The following is a 19,937-nucleotide window of genomic DNA, read 5'->3' as shown; positions in this document are numbered from 1 at the left end:
CCAAATTGTACATTTTCATACTGGGAAAAAGTAAAAATGGCATCTAATTTTGTCTTACAATTTATGCTGAATGCAGAAATACCCCATATGTGTCTGTACAGTACTGCTTAGCCATATGAAGAGACTCGGGAGGGACGGAGCGCTATTTGCCTTCTGGAGCTCATATTTTCCTAGAATAGTTTGCAGATTCCATACACCAAGCCCCTAAGTGCTATAAAAGCAGAATCCCCCCTCACATGACCACATTGTAGAAATTCTACCCCTTTTGGAATTTATCTACGGGTGTTGGGCAAATTTTGACTACATGGGTGTTTACCAGAAACAAGTAGCAGTGGATGCTGCTGAGTTAAAATTGCAAACTGCCGTTGTAGTGACCAGTTATGCCTAGCCCATGCTACTGGAGACACACCCCAGTAAATTAGGCAGGCTCTCATCAGACAGAAATGCCAAGCATGTGGGGGCACTAAATGTGGTTTAGGCAAACTGGGGCTTAGAAGGGAGGGGGGACATTTGGATTTGGGAGTGGAGAAGTGGCTGAATTTCTTTTGGTGGTCGAGTAACCATTTTGCTTTTGCAGAGCCTTTGTGCTATTAGTAACGTGGAAGCCCCTATATTTCTGTTAACAGATGACGGACCTGAGTGAGGGCTTGCTTTTTTGTGGATTGAGTTGAAGCTTTTATTGGGAACATTTTACATAACCTTTATGCTCACAGTTATCCTGTACTCTAAACTGAGCACTTACATCGGGTATCCATCTAAATCTCCATGTGACATGACAGGTGAAACTCCTGATGGATCTATTCACTATAATGAGGCAGCAGAGTTACTCTGGACTCCAACTAGCCTTTGTTCAGCAGTGTCCTTGTTTTCAGAAGTGCACAAAACTGTGGCGAACGGCACTTTTATGCAATCCTAAAGACGGACACTGCTGGATCACAGGTCAGACAGCATCCCACCTGCCTCATTATAGGGAAGCTTCCACCAGAGGTTCCATTTGAATCATGTATTTCAGAGTTTTACTTGGAAACATCGATGGTGTAAGTGCTCAGTGCAGAGTGCATGATACATGTGCGCTGAGCTTTACTGCAAACTTTGGGAGGTCGAATGAAAAAATCAACAGCATGTGAACAATTGTTTTTATTTATTTTTTATGCCATTCCTCGTGCAGTAAAACTATTTCGGTGACTTTATTAGTTGGGTCAGTGCGTTCCCTTATTTATATCCTTTTTATACTTTAGCACTTTTACACAATAAAAACTATTTTACAGAAAAATAATTATTTTTGCATCCCTTTATCCAGAGAACAATCACTTTTTTTTCCGCTGATGGAGCTGTGTGACAGCTTATTTTTTGCAGGACAAGATGATGTTTACAGCAGTATCCTTTTTATTTACATTTGCCTCTTTGATCGAGTTTTATTGCACTTTTTTCGGCGGTATGATGAACATTGTTTTTTGTCTTGTTTCTATTTATTTTTTACCGTGTTCACTGAAGCGGTTAACTTCTGGAACAGTTTTATAGAGTGGGTCGCTAAGGACGGGACAATATCAAATATGTGTACTTTTGTTGTTTTTTATATAAATAAATGTATTTATTGTAAAAATATTTGATCTTTTTATTTGGGGATTTAAAAAAAAATATTTACACTTTTTATTTATTTTTTATTTTTTTACATTGTCCCATCTTGGGACATCACTGTATAGTGTCAGATAGTCTGCAGTGCAGAGTATCATATCAGCTATCACATTAGCATCTGAGAGACAGAGAAGGACGCTATAGGACCATCTTGACACCAGGTGTCTCCATGGAGTGCTTCAGGACAATGCTATCACATCACATTTTCCTGATGGAAGTGCGCAGGGAACTCATTCCAAATGCAATGCTCATCTATGCTGCTGTCACTACTCACAGCGGCATCAGATAGGATAAATGCCCGCAATCGGTGCTAGCACTGATCATAGGTGTTGCTGCAGAGCGTCAGCTCTCACACCAAGCTGACACTGGCACCTGATCGCTGCGGCACTCAGCGTGAGGCCCTGCGATTGGTGCGCCATACCTGTACTGCTGTTTGAGGTCACGCAGCTCTCACAGAGCAGTACATGTATGACACATGCTGTGAGGTTGTTAAAATGCAGCTGCAGGTTGAATGTATGACCACAGCTATATTCATTCTCCATGGAGCTTCCAGAAAAAGCCAAGTGCAGAATGCTGCCACTTAAGGAATTAATGTATCAGTGGTCCAGTCATATATGCCGCTCAGTTCTTATGAGGATAAAAGTTCAACAATCTGTGATTGGCTGGGTCACGACAGTCAGATCACCCACGAATCAATAACTTATCAATAACGTATCACTTATCCATTAGGCCACATTCGCAAGTTCAGTAGTTTACATCACTTATTTGTAAGCCAAAATCAGGAGTGGATCCATCAGAAGAAAACTATGATAGAAACATGTCACCAATCCTGCATTATTTAACCACTCCTTGATTTTCTTGCAAAAACTGAAGTAAAATACTGACCAAATACTGAACTTGTGAGCGTGGCATTAGGCTAGTCTATTACTCTCATATAATCTCTATTGGAAATAAATACTCTTCTCCTTACTGATATCAGAGAGAACAGATTAACTCCATGCATAATACAATTTCCTACAATAAGACCAATAATACTACATACAAGAGAAAAATACCGCCACACCATGACCAGACCACATATTACCACCACATAGAGACCAAATACTAAGGCTGGGTTCACACTGTGTTGTGTGAACCTGTTTAACGGACTACGTTACACCGTGGCATAACGCGGTGTAACATAGTCCGTTAACACCGCCATTACTTGCAATGGCGAACGCATTGCTAGTGCACGCCCAAAATGGGCGTGTGCTAGCAATGTGCCATCATTGAGTGACGGACCCGAGACGCGGGCTGCAGCGTTTCCGGGTCCATCACTGCTAGCGCACTGCTAGCGCAGTTGGAGCTAGCAGATGCTCCATCTGTGATAGCGCAGTGCCAAAGTCGGCACTTGCATTAGTGCAAGTTTAATCCATTAGTTTAATGGATTTGTGGAACGGACTGCACAACGCAAGTGTGAACCAAGCCTAATACTACATTAATGATCATGAATAAAAACTACAATGCTAATAATATGATGAATATTAACACTGGTGACATCATACACAGGAGATCTGTATATAGTATATACTGTCCAGGTAATACAGTGAACACCAGTGAAATTATGCACAGGAGCTCTGTTTATAATGTCATTGTAGAGGGATCACATTGACACTATACGCATGAGTTCTGTATATAGTATACAGTGTTTAGTTTTCTTCTAGCCAGGACTCTTACCTGCAGAAAACAACATACAGTTATCAATAGCTGATTGCTTCTAGAGCACATTCCTCATTTTTTCCCGATTTCTGCACTACGTCAGATGAAGAAAAAAAGCGACATAGTGCCACCCTGCATAGTAACAGAACCTCCCTTTGCACCCCATGGAAGAAAGTGTCCTCAAAAGTAAATTATATTACAGCAATAATGTCCCCTAATAGGCACCTACAGTAATTATGTTTCCCACTTGCCACCAAAAACTAACAATATACGTTCCTCCATCTGGCCCCCATGCAGTAATTGCCACTCATAATCTAACTTTTTATTTAAAAATGTTTCCCATCCTAGGCCCCTATGTAGCCCCATCGTGGGCACCTATGCATCCACCCCATCCTAGGCCCCTATGCTCAACCATCCTAGGCCACTATGTTCACAACAGGCCTATTCACAATAGAAAAAAAAATTCTTACCTTCCTGTGCTACTCCTGCTTCTGTGGCTTCTTATCGGGAGTGATCATTATAATGGCCGCCAACCCATCAGAGGCCGTGTGCTGACGTCGGTGTGTGGCGCATTGCAGTAACATTTAAAGGCTGCTGGCTGGCAGCTATTTAACATCACTGCTATGCGTTGCTCACTTACATCAGCACAAAATAAAGGGTCAGACGTGGTTCATCTGGGCATTAAACAGTGATATGATTATAATGGTGGCAAGTTGGATTGATGTCAATGTCTGAGCATTGGCCAAGTGTCCTGGGTCTCTTGAGGTAGCGTGACCCTATAACTTTCCAAATCAGCCCAATTTGGGACACTTTTACAGCAGATAATCAGCAGAAGATCATGTAAACTACTTTTACTACTGCATCACTACTCATGTCTAACCTGTGCTATTGAAGGACTTTTACACCTGGCAGCATTCCACCAGCCACCCATACTAGAAGCTGGAGGTGTATCAGTAGTCTGTTATGGCCGAGTTGGCTGCTATTGTGAGAGCTGTGGTGATAGGCTCCAGAGATACAGCAATGTGAAGGACAGGAGACACCAACATCAAGAAGAGGAGTCACGTCCATTGGCCATTTAACATCACTGCTATGCCCTGTGCACTGACATCAGCATCCAGCACATATCAGTGCAGTTCAATGACAGTGATGTGCACAGCCATTGATTGGCCAGCAGCCTTTAAGCGCCACTGCTGTGCGCTGCATGATGATGTAAGCGTGCGGTGTATAGCAGTGATGTTCCCTGCCACTATCTTAACTTTACTAGTATGCCCTTTGCACTGACTTGTGTGGCCTTTGATAGGCCAATAGTCATTAGAACGACCACGGTTACCTGCTGGTACCCATTAAATCCAGCACAGGGGCCCACCAAGGTTCCGGGGCCCACCTTAGGAGTGTCTGGTGACCCGGCTGGCCAGTGTGACTCTGTGTCTGCGCATTGCAAGTGTGCATATCTACAAGTGTGGAAGTATCTGTTTGCATGTCTGTGTGTGTGCATGTCTGAGTACCGTGTGTGTGCATGTCTGCGTACTGTGTGTGTGTGCATGTTTCATACTATATGTGTGCATATCTGCTTATTGTATGTGTGTGCATGTCTGCGTACAGTATATGTGCATGTCTATGTACTGTATATGTTTGTCTGTGTATTGTGTGCGAATGTCTGTGTACTGTATTTATGTCTGTATTCTGTATGTTTGCATGTTTGTTTACTGTATGTGTGCATGTCTCAATTCGTTACTGTATGGGTGCATATCTGCATATTGTGTCTACGCATGTCTGCGTACTGTATGTTTGCATGTCTATATACTGTATGTGTGTATGTCTGTGTATTGTGTGTGTGCATGTCTCAATTCTGTGTATGCATGTCTGCATACTGTTTGGGCATGTCTGCATACTGTATGTTTGTATGTCTGTGTACTGTATATGTGCATGTCTGCTGTGGAAACATGGGGGCAGCAGGTGCCCTAGTCTGCTAGCCGAAACTGCATGGACCAGTGATCATCCCACCGCTCTAATTTTACCTTGGGCGCAACTCTACTCAGTCAACACAGGGTGAGGGTCAAACAGTGTGGCAATACTTTATTGAGCCACAAAATAGGCAAATAGCACAAAGAACAGTCCCAGCAAAATACCCAAGATGGTGCAAATTTCAGAATCTCACCCTTCCGTTGACTCGCCGGAATAAAAGCAGCTGTTACTTCAGAGCTTCCAGGGCCAATGACCCTACCAGAGGCATGAACAGAGAGGAGATAACAACAAGCTAAGGAAGATGACAGTTCATTGAGGTACAAGTCCAGCTGACCGGAGGGTCACAACCTGGCTTCTCCAAACATCTCCAAGGAGCCATGTGACTGGTGGGTTTCATTCATGGGTTTTCACAAACATATCCATGAGGCTCAGGTGACCAATGGGTCCAAATCCTGACCGCCCCAAATGTTTCCATAGTTCAGCGATGGCCAATGGAGCAGATCTGTATTCTTTCAGCCAGGGCCATGGTCAACTAAGCTGGCATCCTGTAGAATGTCAAATATGTGATCCTAGTGATGAAGAGATGATGTATTGACTGCTGTCTTATAAAGAGTCTCTGGATCTATAGATTTCTGGATTTCTTGGCTGTCTGGATGTCTGGATGGAACTCTGTATGATGTTTCACATGCATATATCCTCTTTTTATAGTAAACAACTGTCCTTTAATCCAGCATTCACAGGTAAATGGTAAGAATGGTGAAGAGATGAACATGCATTATTTGATTTTGTTAACTATTTCGATAGTTTTTCCTCCTCTGCTTGCACATCAATGAGTTAGCTGGCCTGGACAATGTGTAGTTAGCATATCAGCAAACATCATTGTTTAATTATCCTGCATCTGCATCATCCTGAAAAACAGCACAACATTTTACAACAAATGTCAACTTACAAGTCAATATTACAGGCTTATAGGAATAAAAGTATGTGTTTTCTTGACTAGAAACAGAACAAAACAAAAAGAAACGCATAAATTCAAAAGTCATCCTGCAGATGGCAGTCTATTCCTCCTGACTTACTAAAAGTAGACATCTGGTTACTTAAGATAAAATGTGTTGTCACATCTGCATATTGTATGTGTGCATGTCTGTGCACTGTATGTGTGCATGTCCATGTACTGTGTATGTATGTCTGTGTATTGTGTGCGTGCATGTCTGCGTACTGTATGTGTGCACACTTGTGTACTGTATGTGTGCATGTCTCCGTATTGTGTGTGTGCATGTCTTTGTACTGCATGTGTATGTATGCATACTGTATGTGTGGGGAATGGTAAGGTGATTCTAAGATTTTTTTGTTATTTTTTACATTTTAATTTATTATGCTTTGGGAACTGGGGACACGTCAGAGCATAATAAAAGATAATAAATTTAAATTTTCAGAGAATAACTCAGTCGAACAGGAGAATTTGAATATTGACTCATCTCTAATAGGCAACAACCCTCTGCATGAACGGTAGGTGTGTGATGGGTTGGTTTATCATTATTTCCAACCTGTGCTACCTCCACTTTTTATGATTGGGTTCTGTTGTATCCTATAGTGCATTAGTATTGTGACCTAATATTGGTAGGTATGGCTGCAGTTTTCTGAAATTATTTTTGCATTTATGTCCTTTTTTCTATGAATGTGTGGTACATTAAGTCCGCATGCCCTTGATCTGGAACTAGCAGTGCTTTGGACGCAGTGCCTGTTTGCTGCATACAAAGCACTGCCTTCTATTAAATACAGGTAAATCCGCATGTGTTCACTGAACCATGTTGATTCACTGCTTTCAATACACTCTATTGATCTAATCTCTCTTGCCGAGACTACTGTCTCCGCAAAAGAAATTGACATACTAGATCGGCGCATGTTAGTCTCCACAGATGATCCGCAGGCGTCTATGGATGCATAGTGACGTGGGATTTCTTTCTACACTATGCTGTAACAGAAACACATGGGCTACTTGCACAGTGAACAAGTCTGTAGGAACATGTTCACACACCACCAAGAAACTTGAAGACACAAAAGAGCACGGAAAAAGCAAAAATACTCTGGAACAAAAAAAATCACAGTAATCAGCAAGTGCTAGTAAAAAGATGTATAAAACAGGGTATTTGGTTGATAAGTTTCTTGCAAAAAATGTATACTAAGCTGCTCCACCAAATGTCAAGGTATACCCATATCAGAGCAGTCCTAACTGATGTATGCAATCCCTATGTGATGTATTTAAAAACCTGATCATCTGTATATTACCTGCATGAGCAGGGTTCAGAGAGGGAATGTCCATGTGGACACAGCGCAAAAGCTGTTCCATTCAGCATGTCCACATGGACATTTACTCTCTGAACCCTGCTCATACAGGTAATATACAAATGATCAGGTTTTTAAATACATCAGATAGGGATTGCATACATCAGTTAGGACTGCTCTGACATGGGTATACCTTGACATTTGGTGGAGCAGCTTAGTATACATTTTTTGCAAAAAACGTATCGACCAAATACCTTGTTTTTTACATCTTTTTACTAGCACTTGCTGATTACTGTGATTTTTTTGTAACGCAGTGTTTTTGGTTTTACCGTACTCTTTTGTGTCTTCTACTATGCTGTAACAGGTGGACGCACGGGTTTGATGCTGCACAAATACGCAGCGTCAAACCTGAAGCAACTCCGAATCATGGGCATATACCCTTACATATTTCAAAATAAAGAAAAATAACCATATTCCTTGATGAAAATGTATCTAATGTGAGATTCTTTTATACGTCCTTAAACAACTAAACAAGTAAACTGTGGAAAAATTAGCACAGAGTTCTGAGCTGAAGGGGCCAATGGGACCACATGCCGGCATCCAAGGCACCCTTTATACTAAAATTGAATGCGTCATTGTTTTAAGACATCTTTTGACTTTAACCATTTTAAATGCTTACCTAAAATGTCCTTGGCCAATGCACACATACAGTGGGGCAAAAAAGCATTTAGTCAGTCAGCAATAGTGCAAGTTCCACCACTTAAAAAGATGAGAGGCGTCTGTAATTTACATCATAGGTAGACCTCAACTATGGGAGACAAACTGAGAAAAAAAAATCCAGAAAATCACATTGTCTGTTGTTTGTAACATTTTTTTTGCATATTATGGTGGAAAATAAGTATTTGGTCAGAAACAAACAATCAAGATTTCTGGCTCTCACAGACCTGTAACTTCTTCTTTAAGAGTCTCCTCTTTCCTCCACTCATTACCTGTAGTAATGGCACCTGTTTAAACTTGTTATCAGTATAAAAAGACCCCTGTGCACACCCTCAAACAGTCTGACTCCAAACTCCACTATGGTGAAGACCAAAGAGCTGTCAAAGGACACCAGAAACAAAATTGTAGCCCTGCACCAGGCTGGGAAGACTGAATCTGCAATAGCCAACCAGCTTGGAGTGAAGAAATCAACAGTGGGAGCAATAATTAGAAATGGAAGACATACAAGACCACTGATAATCTCCCTCGATCTGGGGCTCCACGCAAAATCCCACCCCGTGGGGTCAGAATGATCACAAGAACGGTGAGCAAAAATCCCAGAACCACGCGGGGGGACCTAGTGAATGAACTGCAGAGAGCTGGGACCAATGAAACAAGGCCTACCATAAGTAACACACTACGCCACCATGGACTCAGATCCTGCAGTGCCAGACGTGTCCCACTGCTTAAACCAGTAGATGTCCGGGCCTGTCTGAAGTTTGCTAGAGAGCATTTGGATGATCCAGAGGAGTTTTGGGAGAATGTCCTATGGTCTGATGAAACCAAACTGGAACTGTTTGGTAGAAACACAACTTGTCGTGTTTGGAGGAAAAAGAATACTGAGTTGCATCCATCAAACACCATGCCTACTGTAAAGCATGGTGGTGGAAACATCATGCTTTGGGGCTGTTTCTCTGCAAAGGGGCCAGGACGACTGATCCGGGTACATGAAAGAATGAATGGGGCCATGTATCGTGAGATTTTGAGTGCAAACCTCCTTCCATCAGCAAGGGCATTGAAGATGAAACGTGGCTGGGTCTTTCAACATGACAATTATCCAAAGCACACCGCCAGGACAACGAAGGAGTGGCTTCGTAAGAAGCATTTCAAGGTCCTGGAGTGGCCTAGCCAGTCTCCAGATCTCAACCCTATAGAAAACCTTTGAAGGGGGTTGAAAGTCCGTGTTGCCAAGCGAAAAGCCAAAAACATCACTGCTCTAGAGGAGATCTGCATGGAGGAATGGGCCAACATACCAACAACAGTGTGTGGCAACCTTGTGAAGACTTACAGAAAACGTTTGACCTCTGTCATTGCCAACAAAGGATATATTACAAAGTATTGAGATGAAATTTTGTTTCTGACCAAATACTTATTTTCCACCATAATATGCAAATAAAATGAAAAAAAGACAATGTGATTTTTTGGATTTTTTTTTCTCAGTTTGTCTCCCATAGTTGAGGTCTACCTATGATGTAAATTACAGACGCCTCTCATCTTTTTAAGTGGTGGAACTTGCACTATTGCTGACTGACTAAATACTTTTTTGCCCCACTGTACATTTAAAAGTAAGATTGACTTGCATTAAAGAAAATTCAAGGTGAGAATGAGAACTTCATTTTACATTTATAAACCACATTGTGAATGTCCAAGTAGACAATTAAACGTTTTGCAGATTATGGTTATACTGTAGGTATCATGGTGAAAACTCAATAGATGTACAAACTGAAGCTTTCACCTCTTATAAAACATTCACTCTTCAGGCTTCTGAAATCAGTAAGGATAGACTTACTGCCTTTTAATTTACGGCTGCTATTTTAATGTATCAAAAGAGCTGGAGGCAGAGTAACAAGATACATTATATGCCTTTAAGTTACATTCTATTGATTTCCCTCTGTAACAATGCATGAGACTTTTCCACCTACAGCATAATGCACAAATGCTACAGCAGGGGAGCTTCAGTCAGACTGGGTAGAATAATTGATTTAGACTACATGTCCTTAATCTTTTATTGTTCTTGTCACAGTGTATGAAAGAATAAAGAACTCCATGGGTACCGGGTGTTGCAATGTTCATTTTATAATGAATTTTGTGATGCATAATTCATTTTTTTGAATTCAATTGACAGTTCCTCATCTCTCATCTCTTGTCAACAATTTTAAAGTTTTTGAGTTTATGAACACAACACAGAATACTAATGTTGATCATGTGCATGAAAATCACCTTTTACACACATATATCACGTTACATTTCCTTCTTCTCTGGAGGGAAACAACCTTTAAAATAACTCAATTTTCCAGTGCAATGTACTTCATGAAAAGGAGGGAAAAGGAACAAATGCCGGGTCCCACTCACTTGGGTGACAAAACAAGCTATAATAATGCTATATTGGAAGGCATATTTTAAATATTTTTGCATGACGCCTTTTTTCTATGTACACTGTTGTGACTTTTTTAAAAAAAAACTATATCCCTGAAATATATAGAATCACATAGAGAAAAACAATGAAGTGCATTTTTTAATCTATTTGAGTTTTAATATCTAAACATATTAAAATACTCAGAAATGAGAATACAGATAATAAATGGGAAATGTTTAAGAACATCCTAAATAGGCAGTGTAAGCGGTTTATACCTTGTGGGAATAAAAGGACTAGAAATAGGAAAAACCCAATGTGGCTAAACAAAGAAGTAAGACAGGCAATTAACAGTAAAAAGAAAGCATTTGCACTACTAAAGCAGGATGGCACCATTGAAGCTCTAAAAAACTATAGGGAGAAAAATACTTTATCTAAAAAACTAATTAAAGCTGCCAAAAAGGAAACAGAGAAGCACATTGCTAAGGAGAGTAAAACTAATCCCAAACTGTTCTTCAACTATATCAATAGTAAAAGAATAAAAACTGAAAATGTAGGCCCCTTAAAAAATAGTGAGGAAAGAATGGTTGTAGATGACGAGGAAAAAGCTAACATATTAAACACCTTCTTCTCCACGGTATTCACGGTGGAAAATGAAATGCTAGGTGAAATCCCAAGAAACAATGAAACCCCTATATTAAGGGTCACCAATCTAACCCAAGAAGAGGTGCGAAACCGGCTAAATAAGATTAAAATAGATAAATCTCCGGGTCCGGATGGCATACAACCACGAGTACTAAGAGAACTAAGTAATGTAATAGATAAACCATTATTTCTTATTTTTAGTGACTCTATAGTGACAGGGTCTGTTCCGCAGGACTGGCGCATAGCAAATGTGGTGCCAATATTCAAAAAGGGCTCTAAAAGTGAACCTGGAAATTATAGGCCAGTAAGTCTAACCTCTATTGTTGGTAAAATATTTGAAGGGTTTCTGAGGGATGTTATTCTGGATTATCTCAATGAGAATAACTGTTTAACTCCATATCAGCATGGGTTTATGGGAAATCGCTCCTGTCAAACCAATCTAATCAGTTTTTATGAAGAGGTAAGCTATAGACTGGACCACGGTGAGTCATTGGACGTGGTATATCTCGATTTTTCCAAAGCGTTTGATACCGTGCCGCACAAGAGGTTGGTACACAAAATGAGAATGCTTGGTCTGGGGGAAAATGTGTGTAAATGGGTTAGTAACTGGCTTAGTGATAGAAAGCAGAGGGTGGTTATAAATGGTATAGTCTCTAACTGGGTCGCTGTGACCAGTGGGGTACCGCAGGGGTCAGTATTGGGACCTGTTCTCTTCAACATATTCATTAATGATCTGGTAGAAGGTTTACACAGTAAAATATCGATATTTGCAGATGATACAAAACTATGTAAAGCAGTTAATACAAGAGAAGATAGTATTCTGCTACAGATGGATCTGGATAAGTTGGAAACTTGGGCTGAAAGGTGGCAGATGAGGTTTAACAATGATAAATGTAAGGTTATACACATGGGAAGAGGGAATCAATATCACCATTACACACTGAACGGGAAACCACTGGGTAAATCTGACAGGGAGAAGGACTTGGGGATCCTAGTTAATGATAAACTTACCTGGAGCAGCCAGTGCCAGGCAGCAGCTGCCAAGGCAAACAGGATCATGGGGTGCATTAAAAGAGGTCTGGATACACATGATGAGAGCATTATACTGCCTCTGTACAAATCCCTAGTTAGACCGCACATGGAGTACTGTGTCCAGTTTTGGGCACCGGTGCTCAGGAAGGATATAATGGAACTAGAGAGAGTACAAAGGAGGGCAACAAAATTAATAAAGGGGATGGGAGAACTACAATACCCAGATAGATTAGCGAAATTAGGATTATTTAGTCTAGAAAAAAGACGACTGAGGGGCGATCTAATAACCATGTATAAGTATATAAGGGGACAATACAAATATCTCGCTGAGGATCTGTTTATACCAAGGAAGGTGACGGGCACAAGGGGGCATTCTTTGCGTCTGGAGGAGAGAAGGTTTTTCCACCAACATAGAAGAGGATTCTTTACTGTTAGGGCAGTGAGAATCTGGAATTGCTTGCCTGAGGAGGTGGTGATGGCGAACTCAGTCGAGGGGTTCAAGAGAGGCCTGGATGTCTTCCTGGAGCAGAACAATATTGTATCATACAATTATTAGGTTCTGTAGAAGGACGTAGATCTGGGTATTTATTATGATGGAATATAGGCTGAACTGGATGGACAAATGTCTTTTTTCGGCCTTACTAACTATGTTACTATGTTACTAAAATTGGAGGCATTTTGGCCAAACATATTTATGAGGCATCAGTCCTGATTCACCAAAATCTGTAGATATAAATTATGATATGAATCCACTTGATGCATTTAGCCATTCTAACTAGAAGGTCACATTTCTATAATCCTGTAATATTAAAGGGAACCTGTCACCCCGTTTTTTGAGATTGAGCTATAAATACTGTTAAATAGGGCCTGCGCTGTGTGTTCCTATAGTGTATGTAGTGTACCCCGATTCCCCATGTATGCTGAGAAATAACTTACCAAAGTCGCCGTTTTCGCCTGTCAATCAGGCTGGTCAGGTCGGGAGGGCGTGGTGACATCGGTGGTTCTTCCTCAGCTTTACGTTGGTGGCGTAGTGGCGTAGTGGTGAAGACACAGCGCGCAATCTGCGCTGTAATCCCTTGCATCGGTGGGGGCGGCCATCTTCCTGGGGCCGCGCGTGCGCAGATCGAGTGCTCTGCTGCACGGGGCTTCAGGAAAATGGCCGCGGGATGCCGCGCGTGCGCATTAGAGATCGCGGCGGCCATTTTCCCAAAGCCGAGTTTGCATCTCGGCTTTGGGAAAATGGCCGCCGCGATCTCTAATGCGCACGCGCGGCATCCCGCGGCCATTTTCCTGAAGCCCCGTGCAGCAGAGCACTCGATCTGCGCACGCGCGGCCCCAGGAAGATGGCTGCCCCCACCGATGCAAGGGATTACAGCGCAGATCGCGCGCTGTGTCTTCACCACTACGCCACTACGCCACCAACGTAAAGCTGAGGAAGAACCACCGATGTCACCACGCCCTCCCGACCTGACCAGCCTGATTGACAGGCGAAAACGGCGACTTTGGTAAGTTATTTCTCAGCATACATGGGGAATCGGGGTACACTACATACACTATAGGAACACACAGCGCAGGCCCTATTTAACAGTATTTATAGCTCAATCTCAAAAAACGGGGTGACAGGTTCCCTTTAAAATGAAACAAAATGATAATGATATAAATAGCTATCTAATTACAGCATCTAAACCTAGATATTAGAGATGATCAGATCTTTAGAGATTTGGAATGCTGGATTTGGCAAATTTTTCTCCATAATAACTTAACGACGGTCTTTTTATATTTTCATGTTTTTTTAAGTATAAAAAATAATCCAAAAATGAACCGTATTACTCACCTTTCCTCAGAGGAGATAATAATCGATTTGTCCCCAGATGTGTCTAGCTCTGCTACATCTAGATGGCAGGCTGCATTGATGCATGATGTGACCGTACAGCCTGCCATCCTGCAGAGACACTGAGCTGCCCTAAAGGAGAGGATAACTTTTTTAAAAATACATTTGTAAAAGAGGGTATTGAGTTTTATTTCAAATAAAGGACATTGTTCTTGCTGTGTCTGTTTTACAATATGACTATGGGGTTAGTAATGGGGGCGTCTTATAGACACCTCTCCATTACTAACCCCTGGGCTTAATGTCAGATGACAATACAAAGGTGGCATCAAGCCCAACCCTATAACCCCTCATGCCACTACAACAGGGCAAGTGGGAAGAGTGATGCTAAGTGCCAGATGACTCATTTCTGGCTGGCACGTAATAAATCCAGAGATTGACAATTGAATTTAACTGGTTAAGTCATGGGTGGAGCTCCCATCCACCTATGGCTGTTAAAGGCTCATGACAGCTAATTAAATCATTTGCCATCTGTGGGGAAAAATGCAGACTCAGCATTAGAGCCCACATCAAAGTCAGGGACACGACATATGACATAAATATATGCCATTTGTCATGCAGGGGTTAAGGGCATTGTGTATTTTCATAACATCCATTTTAACGTCAAGCCTAAAAAATACTTGAAGATGCTTCTTTGTGAGGAATTATCAAAGTAATGAAAGAATGGAGTCACGTTAGGTCCTCTTTTATCAGTATTTTAAATAATATGTATATCTTTGAGGGATTTGACTAAAGTTAGTCAACATTATGTTATATCTGAACTTTAATGCTGTCAGAAATTCACTTAATTGAAAGGATTACAGATTAATGTTACAAACCTTACGGTCAGAAAGAGCTCACTGACTAATGTACTGTTAACCTATTCTGCAGTCTGCTATGCACAGTCACAAATCCAGTCAAAGAACATTGCCACCACTTAGATGTCATTATTCATTCAACTCTAAAAATACTATGTGAATTACATTTTATTGAGGACAAATAATACTATGTAAGCTTATAGTGTCTCTCTTCTTATAGCTTGTGAGTGCAATCAGCATTCTAATCGATGTCGATTTAACATGGAACTCTACAAGTTATCAGGGAGAAAAAGCGGAGGTGTATGTTTAAACTGTCGCCACAACACGGCTGGTCGTCACTGTCACTACTGCAAACAGGGTTATAAGCGTGATTTGAGCAAAACTATATCAAGCCGAAAAGCTTGCAAGAGTAAGTATCAACGGGTAATGATAACAAATATATTTTCCACATTGTGATACATGTATTGTAAGTGTTTTTGCAAATTAAAATTAGAAAATGAAATTTTTTTTTATTTTCTGATTGTAAATATCTTTTTTTTTTACTTCTTTATGTGGGCACCTGTTTGCCTTAATTCTGTTAATCGTCTTCAAATATATTCTATACTGCAGTCACATGGACTGCTGAAGTCTTGTAGCTTTGTGACTTCATTGTCTTTAAGTATACAGTTTCCTAGGAATGCTCTATGGCCAGGACAGCTAAGATGAAAAAATCTTTATTGTTAGGGATGTAAACCACAATTAAGATGTTTGGCAGTGTCATATACTCACTTTCCTACTTAAAATACATGTACTCTCTGCTGAGTGGGCTGTCCATGAGTATCTTGGAGTTGGTATATTGCCAAACTTAAAGGGAGTCTATCACCCTTTTGAGGTTTTGGAGTCAATAATATGGGCATACAGGTTGTATACAGGTGAAATTAGTCATACCTGTATGCCTCCTGGATTTGGCCTTGTTAAGTAACAATCATCTTTTATACCTTTGCTCTTCCAGGCTATGGTTCATACAATGCCCAGAAGATAAGACTGCCTCCAGCCTTTATTATACAGTTTTTCTCCTCCCCTTCTCTTCATACATCCCTTTCATGTCATGTGCGATGCAGGAAATCCCGCACAAGTGCATTCTGCCTGCCATCGCGCCATTGCACTGTGGGTAATTCACCTACTATGAACCAAAGATCACCGGGACCAGAAGTTATAGTGACCCTCCGGGGCCTGCGCATGTAAAAATTGAAGACAGTGACCACAGAAGAGAGGAACATAGCAGAGGAACGATGGCAGGCAGAATGCGCAGGGGCAGGATTTCCATCCAGGTACATAGCATGAAAGGAACGTCTGAAGAGTAGGAGAGGAGAAAACCTGCATAATGAAGATTGGAGGCAGTCTTATCTTCCGGGCAAAGCACGCTCCATAGCCTGGAAGAGTGAAGGTATAAAACATGATTTTTATTTAATAAGTCCACATCCAGGAGCCACACAGGTATGACTAATTTCACTTGTATACAACCCATATGCCCATATTATTAACTCAAAACCTCAAAACAGTGACAGATTCTCTTTAACAGAGTTCTGAAGTTTCAACGTTCTATGCACAATCAGTTTTCTGTGTTTAACTCCTAAATAACCCCTGATAATTTTTTTCATCTATGAGGGGATATATAGAGAGGTCTCAAGATTCAAGTCTGCTGTACACTGTGTTACGCAGCCAGCATCTGCCTATGACCAGACTGACCTCTAATAACTGCCATTTAATCATATAAATGCTGCTTAAAAGAGCCCCATATCAGTTGGGGGCGTGCTGACGGCCATTGTACTCTCCGTGAAGTGTAGCCTTGAGCTGTGCTTCATAAGAGACCATCATTTCAGTATACAGTATGAGCAATCAAATGATTGCAGGTTCAAGACACCTAAGGGAGACAAAAAATAAACTAAAAATTGTAAAATGTTAGAAAAAAATAAAGAAAATAATAAATAAAAACATTTAAATCACATTGCTTTTCCATGTTAATAAAATGTAAAAAATAAACACTTTTGGCATTGTCATGTCTGTAAAAGTCCAGTATATCATAATGTTTAATTTAATTCAAGACCCCTGTTCATTTTAGGAGGGAAAGCTGGATACCCATAGATGTAAAGAAATTGTGGAAGACTAATTATGTGATATACAGTATTCACTGTGGCCCCAAAAGTATGCAATTGTTCTTGAAAGTTTGTGAACCCATTAGAATTCTCAATATACATCTGCATAAATTTGACCTGAAATTATGGTACATCAGATTGACACACAGCTAATGAGAACCAAATCATGGAAACAAGGAAAAAAAATGTTAGACTTTGTCATATATAAATCAGGAAAATGACTCAATTTCATATGTGTGTAAGTGACTAAAGCATGCAAACCTTTGCTTTCAGCAAGGAGTGTGACCCCCCAGTGCAGCAATAACTCAATCTAAATGTACTGGTAATTATTGATCAATCCTGCAAACCTCAATAGGGAAGAATTTTATGCTATTCCTCCTAAAAAAAACTGCTTCAGCTCTGTAAGGATGGTGAGTTTTCATCCATGAACTGCTCACTTCAGGTGCTTCCACATTTCTGTAGAATCGAGACTTTGACTTGGTGATTACAAACTTTAAAGAACGTTTTAACTGTCATTTTATTTTTTTTTCTATAAATCAATAGTTCATTTGGAAATAATAAACTTTATAAAATATCTTATTAGAGAAATCGATTTATGTCTCCTCCTGAACTGATCTTTCATTCTCAATAATCTCAATTCACAGGTAAAATCAGTATTCAATTAACACAGATTTTTCTCATTACTGAGATGCAAGGTAACAGTTGGCACTTGTAAAGTTCTATGTTGTTTTAGGTGAACCTGCATCAGAATGTCTGTGCCTGCCTCTTGTTCCTCTCTCCACCTACCTCATATCATTCTACAGAATTTTAAAAGCAGCAAATGTCATCTCCTATATCAATAATAGGAACATTTGTCTTCCTTGAGCCCAAATTTCACAGATTTCACCACTGAATTGAGTGAAAGAGCAGGAGAACATTTCTCTGATTAAAATATATTGCAAAGTTGTTTATTTTAGTCACATCCATCCATAAAACATTGTTCCAGGAGACATGGGAACTGTAGACAAGCAGAAATGTTCTTTTTGGGGAGATCGGCTTTTTTCTTGCATGCACAACATTGTTGCAAAGTGTTCTTCTGATGGTGAACTCTAGAACATTAAAGACTTGCACATTTGTACCCTATGGCGGAACAACCTCTTCAAATACATTAGTTAATGTGGGAGAGGTCCCTAATTGCTTTGAGATTTTCTTGGGTTTCAATTATGACTTTGCAGACTATTATATGCTTTGCTCTTGGATCAATCTTAGTTGGTTGACCGCTCCTGGGGTGGGTAATAATGGTCTTGAATATATTTCTTTTGTACTAAATCTGTCTGAATATGGAATGGTGTGGTCTAAACTTTTTGGAGATGGTTATATAACATTTTTAAGCCTGATGAACATCAACAACTCTTATTCCGAGATCCCCAGAAATCTACTTTGTTCATGCTGTGACAGAATTCCATACATGTGTTGTGAAGAACAGACTTTGATAGATATCTTTTCTTTAAAGTGTCATGACTTTTGGTCACAGCCAATGTTTTCTCGGTGCTGTTACTACATTGCTCCACAATAGAAGTGAATAAGGTCACATTTTAATAGCTATACTGCAACCATCATAAACAAGTCATCAAAAATTAACAAAGTCAAATCAATGGCAACTTGTTGCAGTCACCATACTGTAGGTGTGGCAGCGTGACCCTTTTCATTGCTATAGTGTCTTAATGTTACCGCTGAACCAAGCAAATTTTGATATTAGCTAAAGTCACCATGTAGCCTTAGCCTAAAGCTTCACATTCTTTTGACACTCACAGATTAATTTTTCTCAATGAAAAATGATCAAGCATAATATTTTTGACTTATTTGTCTGACTTGATATTTTTTTATCTACTTCTAGACTTGTGTGAAAATCTGAATTAGTTTTAGGTCAAATTTGTGCAGAAATATTTAAAATTCTGAAAGGTTCACAAACTTTCAATGTGTCAATGTATATATACAGTTGTGCTCAAAAGTTTACATACCATGGCAGAATTTTTGTTTCTTGGCCTTTTTTCAGAGAATATGAATGATAACACCAAAACTTTTTCTCCACTTATGGTTATGGTGAAGCCATTTTTTGTCAACCTACCGTGTTTTCTCTTTTTAAATCAAAATGACAGCCCCAAACATCCAAATGTCCCTGATCAAAAGTTTACATACCCTGGTGATTTTGGACTGATAACATGCACAGAAGTTGACACAAATGGGTTTGACTGGCTACTAAAGGTAGCATCATTACCTGTGACTAGTGTTGAGCATTCCGATACTGCAAGTATCGGGTATCGGACGATACTTGCGGTATCGGAGTTCCGATACCGAGATCCGATACTTTTGTGGTATCAGGTATCGGTATCGGATCCATAGGGATGTGCAAAATAAAGAATTAAAATAAAAAATATTGATATATTCACCTCTCCGGCGGCCCCTGGACATCACGCTGGTAACCGGCAGGCTTCTTTGTTTAAAATGAGCGCCTTTAGGACCTGCGAATGACGTCGCGGCTTCTGATTGGTCGCGTGCCGCTCATGTGACCGCCACGCGACCAATCAGAAGCCGCGACGTCATTCTCATTCACTAAACTCCTAATTCTAGGAATTAAGGACCTGCGAATGATGTCGCGGCTTCTGATTGATCGCGTGGCGGTCACATGAGCGGCACGCGACCAATCAGAAGCCGCAACGTCATTCGCAGGTCCTAAAGGCGCTCATTTTAAACAAAGAAGCCTGCCG

The 19,937-nt window shown here is 40.5% G+C and overlaps 1 protein-coding gene across 2 annotated transcripts in view; it reads left to right on the top strand.

Annotated features, from left to right (window-relative positions):
- Positions 1 to 19,937, top strand: part of LOC138652289 (netrin-1-like) — a 297,725-nt gene that overhangs the window by 187,424 nt on the left and 90,364 nt on the right. For both annotated transcript variants that reach the window (XM_069743073.1, XM_069743072.1), the window contains one exon: positions 15,276 to 15,464. In XM_069743073.1, coding sequence (XP_069599174.1) covers positions 15,276 to 15,464 — 189 coding nt within the window. The remainder of the gene's footprint in view (positions 1 to 15,275; positions 15,465 to 19,937) is intronic.

Source organism: Ranitomeya imitator, chromosome 10 (genome assembly GCF_032444005.1).
Source record: "Ranitomeya imitator isolate aRanImi1 chromosome 10, aRanImi1.pri, whole genome shotgun sequence".
Taxonomy (NCBI): Eukaryota; Metazoa; Chordata; class Amphibia; order Anura; family Dendrobatidae; genus Ranitomeya; species Ranitomeya imitator.
The sequence above is the reverse complement of the archived record's forward strand: the minus strand, read 5'-3'. Positions and strand labels throughout refer to the sequence as shown.